Source organism: Neltuma alba, unplaced genomic scaffold, assembly GCF_004799145.2.
Source record: "Neltuma alba isolate B1F8T4 unplaced genomic scaffold, ASM479914v2 tig00012403_pilon, whole genome shotgun sequence".
In the NCBI taxonomy this organism is placed as follows: Eukaryota; Viridiplantae; Streptophyta; class Magnoliopsida; order Fabales; family Fabaceae; genus Neltuma; species Neltuma alba.
Window position 1 is genome coordinate 108 of NW_021636896.1, and position 18,476 is coordinate 18,583.

An 18,476-nucleotide genomic window follows, 5' to 3' on the forward strand; every position below is an offset into this window, starting at 1 on the left:
TTCCCTTAATTGAGCGTCTTAGTTGTGCAAATATACCTTTCCATTCTTAAGGTAGTTTATGCTTTTTGAAATGGGAAGAATTCTCCTGACTATGCCTTTTATTCTACCTGTACATCTGGAGATTGTCTCCTTGTTGCATTCTATTGCAAACATCCTCATGCTAATAGCTGTATGGATAATTATTGTACATTTTCAATTTTTCATGTTTCTGTTCATTGTTTGGTATTATTAGTTGCGTTATTAAAAATGCCGTCCATTTTCTCATTAAATGCTGCATGTCTCCCTGATCTAGTATGTTCACAGGTGATGGAATCCTTAGTTGTCTTTTTTGTTTGGCATTAGTATGACTTATGCTTTTCCCGCTCCCTCCAATACTCAATAGGTCCTCCCTTTCAAATCTATGGCGGGAGAAACATCATGGATCGTTCACTGCCTTGATAATTCAACCAGGGAGAGTAGGGAGTTTGATTCATTTTTAGAACTGGGTGAGGAAAGTGATAAAGAAGTCGCTACTGTTTGTGTGGATAGTATTTTGCCTGATGAGCTGTTGGAACGTATCCTAGCCTATCTTCCCGTTGCAAGCATCTTCAGAGCAGGTTGTGTCTGTAAAAGATGGCACGAAATTGTTACCTCAAAGAGGTTTCTGTGGAGCCTTTCACATGTGCTTCCGCAGAAACCTTGGTACTTTATGTTTACAAGCGTTGATGAGCCAACTGGTTATGCTTATGACCCAATCCTTCGGAAATGGTATGGCATTGAACTTCCCTGCATTGGCACTTCTAGTTGGTTAATTGCATCATCTTGTGGTTTAGTTTGCTTCATGGACAATGACAATCGAAGTGAATTATTTGTGTGCAACCCCATTACTAAAATCTATAAGAAGCTTGAGGGGCCCCCCGGTGCTGACTTTTCTGATTACAGTGCATTGGCAATTTCATTAAACAGAGTATCACAAAGTTACACAGTGGCTATCGTTAAATCAAAGGAAGTGCCTGAGAACTTCTTTATCTGTTATTTCAATTCATATATACAATTCAGAAGATAAGACCTGGGTGACCAGTTTAACAGAGGTTTTGACGGGGTGGAGAGGTGGTGATGAGAGTGTGACATGTAATGGGGTGCTGTACTTTTTGGCTTATTCAACCGTGGGTGGTCAAGCAGAAAATCGACATGCCCTCGTGGCATATAATATCACCAACCATTCGTCTCAGCGATCCTTGGCAAGGAATTTTATTCCAATGCCTTGTCCTCTAACATGTGGTCGTCTGATGAATTTGAAGGAGAAGCTTGTAATGGTGGGAGGTCTCGGTAAACTTGATCGGCCGGACATTATAAAAGGGATTGGCATATGGGTGTTAAATGATGGGAAATGGGACAAATTGCCCGAGTGCCTCACAAATTCTTTCAAGGATTTGGAGAGTTGGATGATGTGTTTGCTAGCAGTGGTACAGATGATCTCATATATATTCAAAGCTATGGAGCCTCAGCACTTCTCACGTATGACATGAACCATAAACAATGGAGATGGTCACAGAAGTGTCCAGTGACAAAAAGGTTCCCCTTGCAGCTCTTCACTGGGTTTTGCTTTGAACCCAGGCTTGAAACTGCTCCATAGTTGGATCATCCATTATAAATGCTGCTATCGGCTGTGTGTCTAAAATCTCTACCCGTTGTGCCCTCTTTTTTTCATTCAAATTTAATATGATATGATTTCTGTCTACCAACTTCCAACAGCCTATAGAAAATGTACTTGCTGATAAAGTTGTTTATTCATGGATACTGGAATATCTTTTATGACATTCGAAAATACAGAGAACTATATGGATGTCTATGTGTTTGTGTCTGTGTATATATAATTCTAATTCTAACGAGCGTGTGCGCATGTGTGTTGGCTGCTTCTTTTTTTCTTTGTGCACTTGCTCTGGTCAGAAACACCTTTTTCCTCGACTTGCGCAGCCTCTGTTACCATGCAATGTGTAATCCCTCTTTAGACGTCTACTTTAGGAATTACTGGAAGCTTGCTGGTCAAAAAAAAGAAATTACTGGAAGCTGGTTCTTTGTTTCTGAGAAGTTTCATATCTTTGGATTTTGCTTCGTTTTCCAAGAAATATCTTGGTTATGGTGCATCTGATCTGCTTTTCTTTGCTTGGTTTTAACAAAAGAATAAAAAATAATAGTAATAAAGATTCATCAGACTTATCTATCACGTTCTCTACGTTGTTCTCCCAACCCTACCTGTGTGTGTCAGCAGTCAGCACCTGGCAAGATTATCTATCCAAAATCTATTTCCTTGTCGTGGAACTTGTCCTGCCTTGCTAGAAGAATAATAATACAAGTATATATGCTGTTGAATTATGGATGAATATATGTGTGTGTGTGAGATAGTCTGGGAAAAGCTGTGTAGGGCTCTCAACTATTTGTTTTTCATCTCAAGTTTCCATAACTGGTTTTATTAATCTTAAAGTGAAGAGGCTTAAAAGGGGGGAAAAGGCAGCCAACCGGCCAGGGATGATCCTAAATGCTGGGTAGTTGTACGGACATGCAGTGATTTGGAAAGGACTTTTATGAGCATTTTCATTATACGTTGAAGAACCAATAAGCGTAGGGTATGGTAAAGAGAAAGATCACAATAATTCGGATCACTGAATCTGTGTCGGTTGCTGCTGCATGTGATGTGTGGGGGTGTCGTCCGTACAATGCGTTAAAATATACATAGAAAGGAGGAAGGGAAAGTGAAGGGGCAGGCTGAATGGAGGGTTGGTGGGGACGTGAGGTCCACGAGTGGCTTTAGTGGGGAAGGGGAGCTGTGGTGGGGATGTGGCTATTAAGCAAAAAACAAATCTTTCTTTTCAAGTGGCCGTATCACTTCCCATCCCAACCAAAAAAAGCTGAATATTCAAATGGCCTTCTCTCATCGCAGTGGTTTATACTTTTTATTTTTATATATGTATAAAATTAAATATTACTCTTCTGTTTTAAACATAAAATCTAGTTAATTAATTTACATATATTTAAAAAATTAATTGCATTGATTTTTTTTCCATTAATAGGTTGATTGTTTATTACTATTATTATAATGTTAAAAAACATTACTTTTTATAAAACAAGTCTTTGAAGAGAGTATTATATGTGGAAGATATGGATGATGATAACTAAACAAAATTATGTAATAAAAAAATTATTTTTTAAAAGTATTAAATATGGGAAACAGTTAAGAATGAGTCTTCTGAAAAAAAAAATCATTTCGTCAAACAAGTCTTACGTTTTGGAAGACTCGAGAGTATTAAATTTGAAAAGACTTAATTTTTATTGAGGGAATTAATACAAAGTTTTAAGAAAATAATTTAATTATCTAAAAGTTCAGTGGTAATTGAAGTATGTAAGAACAAATTTTGGTATAAAAAATAACGGCCAGTTTTTATTACTCACTCATTTTGTTAGGATTTTTTAATAATTAAATATTTTTTTAAACCTCATAATATTTGTCCCCTTTTTATTTAAATGATCATTTTGTTCTGCATATCCCGTTCATAAAATTAAAAAGGAATTAACATTAAAAGGGTAATTTATTCAAAAACCGTTGAACCCGCAGCTGTCAAGTACCAAAAGTGGCAGTTTTTGGTTGCGAATATGGAAGGACCCTCTCGAAGTACTGACGAATTTTGGCGCCAAAGAAAGGACGAAGTCGCTGTCGTGTCTCGAGCCTCGACGACGGCCAAACCGGCCCCTGCGTCAAAATTGATAAATCTCTGACAGCTGAAAGGTGAGGATTGAATTGATACGCATCATTAATTGATTTTGGCTCTTAGCATTAGGGTTCTGCCTGGCTGGGGAGTTCCCGACAATGTTTCTCTATCTGCACATTATTTCTTGTCTGGGGTTTACTGCTGCATTAAATTTTGATCGCCCTATTTGGAAACCTAATGCTGTCTTCTGATTTCTAGCAATTAGGATTTTGGGAGTAAAGGCTGTACTCTATTGTCTTAATTCGTGAATACCTAATTGGATTTTGTTCATGATTGCGGGATTTGATCTGAAGCCTCTCGAGTTTCACACTTTCACCTGGACCCCTCTCTTTTTTCTTCTCAGTCGGGTGAGCGAGTCGAATTGGTAGATCCCATTTCTAATGGAATCTTTGAATGTGAGCGCCTGTAGACTCGGATTGTGAAAATGAGGTTTCTGAACTATCGGGATTTCGCGGACTTGACAATTGGTAGCGGGTAGATTATCTTTCCAATTGAAGGCGTGTTTTCTTTAGCTCTCCTTTTGAGGGACTGGGTCAATAGTGGCAACAGTAGAAGTCTTCCCTGTGACCTGCTGGTTTTTGATAACACGAGTGGGAAACCACGCCATTCCATGTGGCGACGAACAGAAGGAATCGAACCGTATTTATTATTTTCTCATTCAAGGTGGATGAGAAACAGCTGGAGCTTACTAATTCGGGTCTAATGTCTTCTTTACTTCATTATTTGATCACATGACTTAATTTCGTGGTAGCTATTCTGTGCATCTGAATATTTAGTCACGTTAAACATTGTTATTTCCTGTGAAATTAATGACAAAAAGAAGTTTCGCAGAATAGTTCAAAGTTGATTGGAGCAATTGCATTTGGTATTTGGGTTAGATTGTGTTATAGTCGCTGGTCAAAAAAAAAAAGATTACCACCGGCCTGTTGGCCCAGTGGTGTGGGTGTGTGCGTGGGTGTGTGTGTAATGCGGGTTCGATCCCGCCCTCCTGTAACTCAAGAAAAAAAAAAAAAAGATTGGGTTATAGTCAACCCCGAAAGACCACGGACCACTAGACCCGGAAGACTTTCGGTCAGTTTTTCTGTCTATCTGCGCATCCCTTTGAGTTGTGTCAATAGAATGCACTTTTTACACCATTTCATAATTCATAGAATGCTGTTTTGTTACCTGTTTCACAAAATCGGCTACCAAAAAGTCGGAGGTTCCTTTTTGAACCGAGGAGTGTTTCAGCGTTCTGATATCAAGCTGGTTAAGGTTGATAGTTTACCCTCAGGTGTTCGTAAGTTACGATTGTTTAGTTGATTTGAAACTTTGAAGGATGAAACAGAAAGTTCTGATGTTTCCTTTGGCTTTTGCATTTTCAAGGGCACTGTGGGTAATTTCATAGTTTTCTTCTTTGCAAGATACAAATGTTTTATTAGCATGTTTATATAAAATATGGATTTGTAAGATCTGCCCCTTGCAAATCTCACTTCAAAGAAAGTTGTTTTGATACCACAATCCATAGTTAGAGGAGCATGGCTGGACTAGAACTTGCTTCTTAGTTCTTACAGGCCTAAAGCATCAAGCTCAATGGCACGGTATCTTGCATTGAAATACCAATTTCAATCGAGTTTGGCCTTTATGGTTTTCGATTATATTCAATATTTTGGCCAAGTTGAGTCAATCTTAAATTTAAATATCTTTAATAGCAAGATAAATGCAAAGAGAAACTCGATCATAATTTCCAGTACATAATATAAAACTAAGCCTATTTTTCTTAAAAACGACCATTTCAGTACACATTGCAAATCCAGGGAATACGTCTCTAAGTGCCTACCTGACCTCAGGAATAATCACACAACGTTATGCTCTTATCATCTGATACACTGGCAAGCCGACCAACTCGAACATTACTGCCTCCAGGTGGCCTAAATGCCACTCCCCACACTTGGTCTGTATGGTTGCTCATCGTCTGCACAGCAGCTCTCATGTTCAGATCCCAGAGTCTCACAGTTTTATCGCTTGAACCTGTGGCAACAGCCGACCCGTCTGGGCTAACATCTAGGCATAGTACCCAGCTAGCGTGACCTGACATGGATGAAACTAGGCTTCCTCCATCAGCATCATACATGTGGACATGTGCATCATCTGAAGCTGTAAACAGCAGCCTCGGATCGTAGGGCGAATATGCAAGTGAACGCACCGGCATGTGGTGGCCTTCAAGGTGATGTAAAAATTTGCCACGAGCTACGTCAAAGACAGATAGGGTGCCATCCATTGAGCCACAAGCAAGCCGTTTACCATCAGGGCTCCATGCAACTGATAGGACAAACTTTTTACTGCTGCTTCTGTCAGTTGGCTTGGGCCCTTCTGGACGAGGAATAGATAGAGTGGCAACAAGCTCCCATGTGGAAGTGTCCCAAAGCTTGACTGAAGCACTACTTCCACCAGCAACTGCCAGGATGGAACCCTGACAATAGGGTAGGGTTGTTAGAAATGTCAAATAACCAAGTTGATAGAATTTTTCTAGTTTTGCTATCACAGGGAATTGTCATGGCCAGCTCAGACTAAGAGACATAGGATAACTCTACAATGATAAGCTCCATAAGCAAAATATATTGCTTAGCAAATTGTGAAGGAAGAAGGAGCTCCGTAGTTTAATTCTAAAGCTTCAGATATTTTTTCATCACCAATGAAGGAATGAAGAAAAAGTGAGATAGAACCATCAGAATAAGAAAATTCCGATAGTCCAACGTATGGTGTGTGATGTGGAAGGCAGGCGGTAGTTAGTTATGCACCGATTACATAAATGCAACATTGTGATAATTGTGACATGACCAGAAAACTTGCCATTCCTAAATTTCAAATCAAGATTTGGGTTACGAGACTAGCATATGACTGAGATAAAGGTTGAAACAGAACATGCAACCAGACATGCAGAAGAAAACACAGCTCAAACTTATAGGAAGCACTGCAATCGCTAATCACAATGTATGACAAACGAGTTCATTTCTAAGAGTAGCTAATCCAGTTCGTGTAATAAAGATTTTGATGAAGCAAATAGACAATGCACATATTCAGCAAAATATATTACAGAAGTCGAAAGTCAACCAACAATCACCATGGCATTTAATGTAAAGGAGAGGGTAAGGCTACACCGTGTTACATCAGTAGCAAGGAAGATGAGCTTTCGAATGAACACTTCTCATAATTTTTCCATGTTTTGGTCAAATTAAAGCCAACTACGTCAAATGGGGACAAAATCTTTTCTTCACCCAGATATGCTTTTTATTAAAACGAAATGTTAATTGCTGAGAATAAAACACATTGCATAGCACGAAAGCCAGCATTTCGATTGCAAATAGATTCTATTCCTGATTTTGATCGAACTTGCTCTCTGAGTTTAAGAAGCTCCACTAACTAAAGGGGATCATAGATTTTAAGTTTTATAAACAACCCATACGTGTAAAAAATCTAGAAAACTGAGGGATTTGAAGTTCTAGGTAATAAATCTAACAAATTGAGGGATTTGATATATTCAACTTTTAAGCCAGTAAGAATGCCGATAAATAGTTTTACTTTTACCAACTCAGGGACAGTTTCATACATGAAGCATATCTTGAGCCTTCTATATTAAAGAGAAATGGGGTTATATGCACGAATAGTGACTGTTACCAGGTGTTCCCAAATCAACTGCAATACGAATAAGTTTCTCTCGCAGAAAGATCCTCAAATGAAAGATTTTAGGTGGAGTATATAGAAGATTTTGAGAAATCAACCTAGCACTTGACCGGTCGAGCTAGTTTAGTATAACTGGCAATGGCTCAAGCTAAAACACAGGGTCCCCCCAAACCCCCCCCCCCCCAACAAAAAAAAAAACCATTTCAGGATTTCTACCCTTGATGCACTTTCAAATCAACAAAACACAGTCCTTGCGGTTCAATTATACATTAAACGTGAAAAATTAGATTTTCCAGTATTATTTAGGACATAACCTCCACATAAATGTAAAAACTTTCATATTTACAGGCTCAGAAACTTTGTAAATAGGTTTTGTAAGTATACAATGGGATCCAAATCTAATGGCATCAGAGAGACTAGTAAGTCATGAATTCCGTAACAGCATATTTCAGTACAAAAGCTTCGGGTGAATATATCTCAGAGACCATATGACGTATTTACTCCATAATAAATCGAGAAGCTTGAAAACTTAAAATTTCATGTAAGATCGGAAGCTCAATTACCTTGGGATCGAATTTCAATTGCCACACTTCAGACGGAGGAGCTTCCAGAGTAGCGATAGTGGCATTGGAATCGACATCGAAAACCCTGACAAAGCTATCGAGGGAAGAGGAAGCAGCAATTGAGCCGAGAGGATGAGCTGCCACAGAAGCAACACCGAGGCAGTGGCCGGTGTTGGTGCGCTCAGGGACGAGATCATCGGACCGCCACAGCCTCACAGTCTCGTCCAGCGAGCCAGTGAGAAGAAGGGGAGATCGAGAACTTGTGGCGGGAACCCACGTGACCGCCCACACGGACTCATCATGCGCATTATCCACAGATTTCAGAGCTGCCAATTTCATTGCGCTGGAACTGAATCGGTGAGAACCCTAATCAGAAAAACAACAAATAGAATCTTTCACGGTAACTCATACAAGCAGAGAACTGGGAAAGATCGCAGTGTACTACCATATCCTCTCTCTCTCTCTCTATATATATATACACACGCATATTTGTATATATTTTGACCAGCGTACTAGCATTGCATGTGTAAGGGAGGCATATAATTTTATTTATTATTTATTATTATGTTGATTTTGTTTAAATAATATTAAGATAAATTTTTTATATAAATGTATAATTTTATTTAAATGAGTTATAATACATATTAAATAAGGATAAAATTTAAAAATTGTTAAATTTTAAATGAGAGATAATAAAATTTAAAATTTTTTATAATATACAATGATTTCAAAATATGATCATATTATAATTTTTTCTATCAGGTTTTGCCGGAGCGGCAATTTCATGACAGATGTATATTACGCAAAATCGGCTCACAAGTTCTGTTATTGGTCACCTGAGCAAGAAATTAACAGAACAATAAAATAATAATTGAAAATCTTGTGAAATAAAATAATGACTTGAAATAAATAATATCAAATATTTATAAAAATAAAAACAAGTCCGATTATTAATATTAATAATATACATTATTTTTATATAATGCGTGAAAAATTATATAATTATGTCAACATTGGAAACAAAGTTTCTTCATTTTCTATATAACAAAAAAATTTAGTTAAAATAAAGTATTCCAAATAATAATATTTTTATACTTATCCCAGAACATTTTTTTAAAATACTCATGTTGATTTGGTAGTATAATTTTGTTTGAAAAATTATTAAAAATACGTTGAAGTGGAGCTGAAAATGATTTAGTTCCAAAAATTATATTTTTTTTACGCATGTTACATGAGATTTGGGGGTGTTTGGGAACTTAAAAAAACACTTTTCAAAAACACTTTTTCATAAAATGAGATAAATTTTTTCACATATTTACTTCGTATACCGTAAAAATACTTCTAAAACCATGATTTGGTTTTCATCCAAACACCTTCATGATAAGTGTGATTGTGTGAACATCATAGTAAATTTCATCAATTTTTTTAAGGGTACAAACTTTGTCCCTCAAGTTTGCCCTTATTTTGATTTTTGATCTCTTAGGTTTCAAATTATAAATTTTGGTCGCTCAAGTTTCTTTTCATTTAAAATATTAGTCCCCATAATCTAATAAAAACTTAGACTATTTTGTTCTTAAAGGGATCAAAACCTATAATTTGAAATTGTTTTTAACATAAATCTATGATTTAAAATTTGAGAGATTAAAGTTAAAATAAAGACAGACTTAAGAAGCTAAAAATTATATTAACTTCTTTGTTAATACAAGAGAAGGCTAAAAGCCTAGAGAACTCAAGAATAAACTAAAAGGGATTGGCTCGCATTTTCTCAGTTTCCATCAGGCTCCCTGGGCTATCAGGACAGGAATCTATAAAAGCTGAAATTGCAAGACCTTGTTTGACCAACGCATCAGCGAGCTTATTCAGATCTCTGGAGATGTATCTTGTTAGAGGTAATCCTATTTGAGGTACTGTCTGACACTAAATGTGGACACCTCTCCCAAGAGGGATTCGAATCTTGATTTGTCACGTTGTGAGGGACTAATCTTTTTTGTTAAACCCAGCCCCCATTGGTGACTAGAGCCGGGAATCAGGGCCGGCCCGGCCCTCCAGGGCTGGCCCTTCAGGGCTGGCGAGCTTAAAAGGGCCGGCCCTCCAGGGCTGAAATTTTAAAAATACCCCAATTTGCTAAGCCCGGCCCTTAAGCTATAGGGCCAGGGCCGGCCCGCGGGCTTTTGGCCCGTTTAAGGAAAAATACTATTTTTTTATATTTATCAAATTTTTTTATAAAAATATAAAAATAAACCAATAAAATTATTAATAAAAGACATAAATATGAATAAAATTAAGTCACAAATATAAAATATCATCATATATAAATATTCATCAACATCTAAGAATATCTAAAACATTCATTAACAAGATAACAACATCTAAAAGTTTTATCTATAATACAATTGTGCAATAAATAAATACTATCATTAATCTTTTGAAACTTCATCATCACTATAATTAATTACTTTTCTTCATAGGTATGCTTTTCTTTTGTAACAAAAATATCAAGTTTTTCTTCTTTATAAGAATTTTATTTTTGAATTTTGCAATCTAACTATTATTTTACTTTAATGTGAGAAACATTGTTGTTGAAACTCATGAATTTATAATTCAAATTATAGAATCACAAGTTATATAAGCATAAAAATATTCTATTATCAAATATATATATAGTTTAAAAATATCAACAAATATAATATAAATCAAATCATTATTAAAGTCCAAATTAACCGATTTTTTAAAAATTTAATTAGATAAATTATTGTCTAAAACTAAATTAATTTTAAAATGATAATAATAACTAAATATTTGAAATATTATTAACAATGTAAAAATTAATAACATTAATATTATTAAAAAAATTTAAAAAATAAAAAAAATTATAAAAGGGCTTAAAAGGGCCGGCCCGCGGCCCTCCAGGGCCGGCCCTTTTAAGCCCTCGGCCCTCCAGGGCCAGCCCTCCAGGGCTTGTTTTCATTTTAAGAGAAAAATATCAAGCCCGGCCCTCGTAATTTCAGGGCCTAAACGGGCCGGCCCGATGGGCTCGGCCCGTTTTCCCGGCTCTATTGGTGACTGATGCGGTATTGAAATGAATGAAAACGAAAACAAAAAGGCCCATAACCATGGGACTCAAATTGGGCTTTTCTTGTTCTTGTTGGGCCTATCTGGCCTATGTTGTTATTGATCCGTTGGTGGCCTCTCCCGATCCATGGGATTGCTTGACTTCGATCTTTATTTTTATTTGAATTTTAGCCCAAGTTTAAGAGTCCACGCAGTTATTCCTTGGAAAATGTAACATCATATATACATATAACGCATTGGTAACTCATAACCAATGAGAACGAGAGGTAGACTTAACAGAAGATATTAGTCTTTCATAACATAAGATTCAAACTCTCACTAAAAAAATATCTATATTTAGTTTAACAATGCTTCGTATAGTTATAAATTGAGAGGTGGGAATATAGAGAAGGAATGAAATGAGAAACTGTTGGCACAACATCGCATAATTATGACAAATGTCGGGATGCAAAGGGAGGCATGCATGCTGTCGCTGTCAGTCAAAGGGACGCATGTTGTTTTTGGACCATGGAAATGCACACAAAAGTGGTCCATAACTGTGGTCCTCCCCTTCTTCTCAATTCTTCGTGCAGTTCATATGCCACACCAACAATTCATAGGATGCTTCGTCATATTGGACCCTTGCCTGAGTTTTATAAATTATTTCAAAAATAAAAAATCCGTTTAAAATAACTTATGCTAAATAAACTTTAAAAAAATTGGAATATTTGTTCTCGTGGGCTTTTTCAGGATGCTGTGGAATGTTGAGAACTTAATAATTGTCAATGCCTCTGTGATGTGGGGGCTAAAATGAGGGACCCCCATATGCTAAAATTTAGGACACGAAGTCCATCTATGTTTCATTTTCCTAAAAGGAATCATCCTAATGTGTTTAACATGCTTTTTCTTCGCTATCATCTTTTAAATTGTATTGGCAAGCAGTTTTATTCATAAAGAAAAATAAAAAGTGAATTTACTTATATACTAATTAATTAATTTTTAAATTTTAAATACCATTATTAGTATTTATTTATTATCACTACTACTATTATAGCTGCCACGTGCTTTTCTTTCTTCCACGCATGTTTCAATAAATACCTCCTATAAGTCCTGGTCATACATAGATGGGATCCGTAGCATTCCTTAGGTTTAGCTGGCCCAGCATCATTTCAAGTGATACAGTTTAAAAAGCATAAACCAGAGTTAATTTTAATTGATATTTTGTACTATAATTGATAATCGATAATAAAGTTCAATGGAAGTTACTCTGTTTCAATGATGTCAGTATTGACAAAGGTAAGCATCTTGTTTAAGAGGACAAACAAGTAATCGCCTTGGGCGGAGACAAAAGTCGACAGTATTAAGATGCTCGAATAAGGTTTTTATTTGTGTGGGACCCTAATCCTGAGGTGGCCGAAATTTCGTAGACAAGAAGACGACTTGCAGTTAACCCGGCGAGGTAACTTGCTCGAAGAAATGGTGGACATATGGCATTGTCAAGCATGAAGCAGAAAGATGGTATGCCAGCATTCAGCTTTCTAATCAATCAATCAATTGCTTTTAAAGGGCAAAAAGAAAAAATCAAGGCTTGAATTTGAAATTTGAATGCTCAGAGAGAAGAATGGAAGTTACAGAAAAAGAGGGTAAAAGGAGGGAAGAAGAAGGGTTCATGGCGGACAAGTTAAAACGGGGCGTTTTGGTGGGGTTAAGAGGTGGCCCTTCCACTCCTCCGCCCACATGGAGGCTTGAGCTTTCTTCTTCGTCTCACCTTCACAGTGGCAGCAAAAACGACCACGTTCGAGAATTCGTCGACTTTCCCCCCTCTACTATTTCTGCCAGAAAGCTCTGTGCGAACCTCTGGGAACTTCAACCCCTTCAGATTCAGGCCCCACTTCCCAGTATGACCAAACCGGCCACCAGAATCCGCCGCCGCCGCCGCCGCCGCCGCCATAAGAACGAGAATCCACAGAGGCCCACTGATCAGGTTTCATCTTAGCTTCTGCTCAGTTCTCTGCCTTTTAGTTACTGTTAGTTTTTATATTGCCATTTTCTTCATATTTGTGCTGCTTCATTAAGCACTAATGGCCTGGTTTTTTCCATCTCGAATTTGTAGAAGTCTGCTGCTTTTTTGTGGTTATTTAACATTTACTGGGGCTTTCAGTGATGCCCTTGGCCAGATCTTCTGCTTCACAGCGTTGTTTGTTTTCTAATTATTTCCTTCAGTTCACAGCTTGTTATGCAAAACTCTTGCAAGCGGGTTGCTTCTTACACGTATGAATCTATGGCAGTTTTTCTGTTTTTTTTTTTTTTTTAATTTATGATTGATAGTTGATTCTTTATAAGGCTTCGTAAAGTTGTTAATGTGTTTACTGTGAGGTTCTCCGATAGAAATATAATATTTGGATCATTTTTACAATCCTATTACGTTATTGAAGAACATAGCTGTCAACACTCGAGAAATTGAAAACAAATTCTTTCCTTCTTCATATTCTTCCCATGTGCTTTGAAGCTTGCTTCTTATAAGGAGCAAATGAGCATCAAAGTATGGTTATTTCTATGAACCTTATGGCTCTCTAGCCTTTCTCTGACAATATGGACTAATATAGTCTATGTCCAATCTCCTGACAACTAGGTAAGAGCGTTTCATGAAGAGGTGACCTGTTGTTCATATAGTTTTCAAATTTTGCTATGGTTTCAGTTTTTGATACCGTGTGGCGCATGGGGTCCATCTATCTAGTTTGTTCAATTTGCATAATCTAAGACAAAAGTCTATTAATATCCATTCAAAAGTAACACTAAATTCGCATTTCGGAGGTGGTCATCGAGGCCTAAAACACTCTTCTACGGTGCTGCTATACTGAGTGGTAGGTGGACTTACTTTATATCATTCCCTCTATATTGTTTGTTGAGAATATGTACAGCTTACTTCCTTCACCTACTTTATAACCTCCGCTTCAAAAATGAAGCAAGGAAGCAATACACATTCCCAACAAACACCAACAACAACGAGCTTTACCTCATTAGATAGGGTTGATTTTATGGACCGTGCGATAGCCATTGTACTCTAATGACAACCAAATCATTGGATAAATTATTAACCTAAAAGTCCTGTCAAATGATATAGAGAAGTTACATTAGAGCAATTTCCCCTACAACCAGGTTAAATGTTTTAGATTATGCATATTTAACATAACCAGATAGGGGGATCATAGGTTATGAATAGTATGACTTACCATGTGCCTCCTTGCAGCCAGCTTCTCCGAGTAGCTTGACTAGACATGTTGCGACTTTGCCTGTTCAGAGCCACAGATCAGTTGACAGAGATGGCTGTGTTTTGGAGCCTTTGTCGCCTGCAAGTCACAGTGGCTCCCTGGAAGTAAGCATTTATTGTTTGTGAACTGATTGGTGCATTGCTACAATTGAAAGAAACGTGATTTCTTGTGTATTTTTGCCTAAGAATTTGAGTTGTAAAATCTGGTGGCATGATCATATCAGCAAACGCCAAATTTACACATCACATAATTGGAAGTACATTCTTGAGTTCAGCATCAGACGCAATGTGTTAGAAATTTATTGGAGAAAGTTTTTTATGATTGAAATGCTTTTCTGACTTGATCATTCTGGGAAAAGCTGTGGAGTTAGAGTGGCCATTCCAAGGAACTTGTGCTTTATTTTATGGTAACATTTTGGATTATCTTGCCTCCAAACATTTATTCTACGCTCTCAGACCCATAATCCGTGGGTTCTTTCTCAGAATTTGTTTACCTTTTAGAACTGAAATATTATGGTTTACCTTTGACCTTTTTTCCTACCAAAGATCACTTCAACGATCTCTCTCTGGTTCATAAGAACTGAAGCATCATATGGTCTGTCAGTCTATCATTTAACAATTTTGGTTGTAGCTCTGAAATTTATTAAAGGAACTTCATACCCAAATTATCAAGTCCTGGTGTATTTATCTTCATCAATGATCTTTCTGTGAATATTCTGGAGATCAGAAAGACATTAAATGTTATTTCATCCTTTCCTGCTTATGTAAAGAGACGGTGTTATTTTGCTTAAAACAGGTGGCGCCATATAATCAGGCGGTGACTCCTACGAGTTCCTTCAACTTCAAAGGAAGGAGAATGGGAGAGTCAAGTTGCAACATTAAAACATCAAGAGAGTTACTCAAGGTACTCAACCGAATATGGAGTCTTGAAGAACATCATGCTTCAAGCATATCAGTAGTGAAAGCCCTAAAAATGGAACTGGACCTTTCTCGTGCCCGGGTTAAGGAGTTGCTACGAGAGAAGCAAATGAATAGGCAAGGGATGGAGGATCTGATGAAGAGAGTAACGGAGGACAAGCTTGTTAGGAAGAACATCAAAGAATTTGACAAAATTAAAGCTGCATTTCAATCAGTGAAGGAAGAGCTAGAAGATGAGAGGAGGTTAAGAAAGCACTCAGAAAGCCTGCACAGGAAACTGGCTCGGGAGCTTTCTCAGATGAAGTCGTCTTTTTCTGGTTCTTTGAGAGAGCTCGAAAGGGAGAGAGAAGCTCGGATCCTGTTAGAGAATTTGTGTGATGAGTTTGCCAAAGGAATTAGAGCCTACGAACAAGAGGTACGTTCCCTGAGGAGGTTGAAGTCTGAGAAGGGCCAGGTTGGCAGAGATCATAGCCTTGATAAGCTAATCCTTCATATTTCAGAAGCTTGGCTCGATGAGCGTGCACAAATGAAGCTGGCCAGAGTTGGGGGTGACTCTGAAGAGAGCAGTTCCATTGTTGACAAGCTAGGTTTCGATATCGAGACATTTCTTCATGCGACCCGCTCGATGGATTGCAAAGAATATGGTAACTCCTTTCCAAAGGAGCTGAAGGAAATCTACCCATGTCAGCATTCGTCGGATTCCTTTCCACTAAAGGAGGCTACAAGCGCACCTCGGAATATGGCCGAGGAAGATTCTATTGGCGCCAATTTTTCTGATCTGAAAATTGCAGATGTCCGCCTAGAAGATAGAGGAATTGGAAGTTCATCAACCAAACAAGTTCAGGCTGAGGATTTCACCAGGTCCAGTCACTTCCAAGAAAACATGTCACATGACCCTGAAGTATCAACTGCGTGTGAAGCAACACAAGGTCCACAAGAAAGCGATAGGCTCCAGACAAGGAGAACGAGCTCGAGTCACCGGCTTGATAATGTGGTCGGGAACAGCTCTGTGTCGTCGGAAGGCGATAAAGTACATCCTGAGAGTATTTGCAGGGAAGATTCTCACGTGCAATCTGTGGTAACAGGCAATGGCAGCCCTGTAGAAGAGAGGAAATCAAAATTAAGTCTCTCTGATTTGAACAAGTCTGAATCTTTTTCGAAATTGCCTAGGGGAGTGAAGGAAAACACGTTGATGGCGAAACTTCTTGAAGCAAGGCTAGAGGCACAGAGATCTCGTTCCAGAACCAGCAAAAGCTCTTTTAGATCAACCAGAGAGATTTCTGATGAGAAGATTGAAGTGTGAATAGTTGCTAAGCAGCACAGATCCTTGACAATGGAGTTGTTTTATCCCTTATGAATATCTGATATTTGTATTAGAGACGACCTGGTACATCAAATTATACCTGAACCATTTTGTTATATACATGCATGTCTATATCATGCTCTGTTCCGTATATCTATGTTCCTTATGTGGCAACCATCGCATTTTGAACTCTGATCACTCTTTCGGCCGTTATAAATATTACTCCTCCGGTCCTTAATATGAGACCCATTTAACTAATTTGACTAGATTAAGGAACTTAGGTAAGTTAATTATAAGAAAAGTGACACATTTTTTCTAAAACACCATAATCATCTTTCTTAATACCCCATCTCCCTCTTCTACTTGATTATGGTTGAGGGAGTATCCATAAGGGTAATTTAGAGAAAATTGATAAATATGAAAAATGGGTCTTATATTTATGACCAAAATCAACTCAAAAGTTGAGTCTTATATTAAGGACCGGAGGAGTACTTTTTTGGTCCTTACTTCTTTAACTAATTTAATTAGATTAAAAAAATTAAATAAGTTAATTAGTTATAATAAATATGATATGTTTTTTTTAAAACACTCTAATAATTTTTAATTAATATTTCTTCTCTCTCTCCTACTTAATTATAGTTGAGAGGATATTAATAAAAGTGGTTTGAGAAAATTTGGTAAATATGATAAATAGGTTTTATATTTAAAATTAAGATTAACTATACAATTAAATGTTACATTAACGACCGGAGGAGTACTATCTCGATTTCTAAATATACAAGCTCTATAAAGAGTTTATTTTGATCATAAATATAAAATCTCACTTATTTTGTTTCTCAAATTTATAATTTTTTCTTCAAATATTTTGTTGATTACACATAACAAGGAGGTTTCATCAATTGATAGTTACAGAGTATATAATTAGAAAAGGTATTTTCAGAAAAACCAATATATATTTGTTACAAATAACTAAATTAATTATCTTAATACTCATGTATTATTTATTTAATTGTTATATTAAGCACAGGGAGACGTATGTATATTTTATATATATATATATATATATATATATATTTATAGATGTTTGCAACCTTGTACAACAGTGGACAGGTTGAGAGGCTATGGTCGGCTATCAAACTTAGATTGAAGTTCAGGTAAAGGATAGGCGAACCAAAGAGCAGGATGCAATAAAGTCAAGTCATATGATAAGATCTCACAAGAGGATGCCAACGTGGAAAAACAAGTAATTAAAATAAATAAAATAAACATACTTTGTAAAGCTAGCAAGAATCATATATAATGATCTGGAAGAAATAGAAAAAACAATGAAAATATTAGACTAGTTTGTGTGGGCTTAGTCTCAAGAATGATTACATATTTCGTTCTACAAGTACACGAACACACATAAAGAATAGACCAATACTTTAAATAATTCTTTTATTGAATTGTTATTATTATATATAGATTAGGTTGCGTTAGTGATAAAATAAGGAGGTTTTGGTAAAAAAAAAAAAAGAAGATAAAATAAGGAGGTGATGCTCGGGTCATTGAATTTTAGCACACTAAAGTCTTCCGGGGTATAAGTGGACCATTTTTTTTTTACCAGCATTGTTTTTTTTTTAAATCTTTATCATAACTCACACACATTATGCCCTCTGTGTGACCACGTTCAAGATTCAAATTCACGATTTTATATTTCAGAAAAATTTTAAATTTTAAGATTCAAATTCACGGTCTCATTTTTTCAGAAAAGTTTAAAAGACGCGCGCTTGATGTTAGCTAAACTGTAAAGCATGACCATGTAGCTAGTTAAGAAGCAATTTATTTCCATCGCGTTTATTGCCATCGTTTGAGTTTTGCCATCTTTGCACGTATGAGTTCTGAATAATCGGTAATTTTTTAAGTTGGAAAACATCAAATTATGAAAATTTGGCTCAAAGGATCTGATAATATTTGGTAGA

The 18,476-nt window shown here is 36.8% G+C and overlaps 3 protein-coding genes across 4 annotated transcripts; 2 read left to right on the forward strand and 1 right to left on the reverse strand.

Annotated features, from left to right (window-relative positions):
• Positions 1–247: 247 nt before the first annotated feature.
• Positions 248–1,868, forward strand: LOC114726804 (F-box/kelch-repeat protein At3g61590-like). Its single transcript, XM_028913518.1, is given in 3 exon segments — positions 248–1,011; positions 1,013–1,371; positions 1,374–1,868. Coding segments are annotated over 3 exon segments (1,212 nt in total). The 5' UTR covers positions 248–400; the 3' UTR covers positions 1,616–1,868.
• A 3,540-nt stretch (positions 1,869–5,408) lies between these two features.
• Positions 5,409–8,427, reverse strand: LOC114726797 (WD repeat-containing protein VIP3-like). The gene is made up of 2 exons (XM_028913510.1): positions 7,973–8,427; positions 5,409–6,198 (listed from the first exon to the last, which is right to left on the reverse strand). Exons 1-2 carry the CDS (start codon positions 8,309–8,311, stop codon positions 5,572–5,574), a joined length of 966 nt encoding a protein of 321 aa, XP_028769343.1. The 5' UTR covers positions 8,312–8,427; the 3' UTR covers positions 5,409–5,571.
• A 4,481-nt stretch (positions 8,428–12,908) lies between these two features.
• On the forward strand, positions 12,909–16,689 carry LOC114726795 (uncharacterized protein At5g41620-like). Of its 2 annotated transcripts, none has more exons than XM_028913509.1 (3): positions 12,909–13,007; positions 14,274–14,399; positions 15,091–16,689. In XM_028913509.1, exons 1-3 carry the CDS (start codon positions 12,924–12,926, stop codon positions 16,513–16,515), a joined length of 1,635 nt encoding a protein of 544 aa, XP_028769342.1. In that variant the 5' UTR covers positions 12,909–12,923; the 3' UTR covers positions 16,516–16,689. The 2 variants fall into 2 exon arrangements, with proteins under 2 accessions (XP_028769342.1, XP_028769341.1); XM_028913508.1 differs by lacking the exon at positions 12,909–13,007 and adding an exon at positions 13,020–13,294.
• The last annotated feature ends 1,787 nt before the right edge of the window (positions 16,690–18,476 follow it).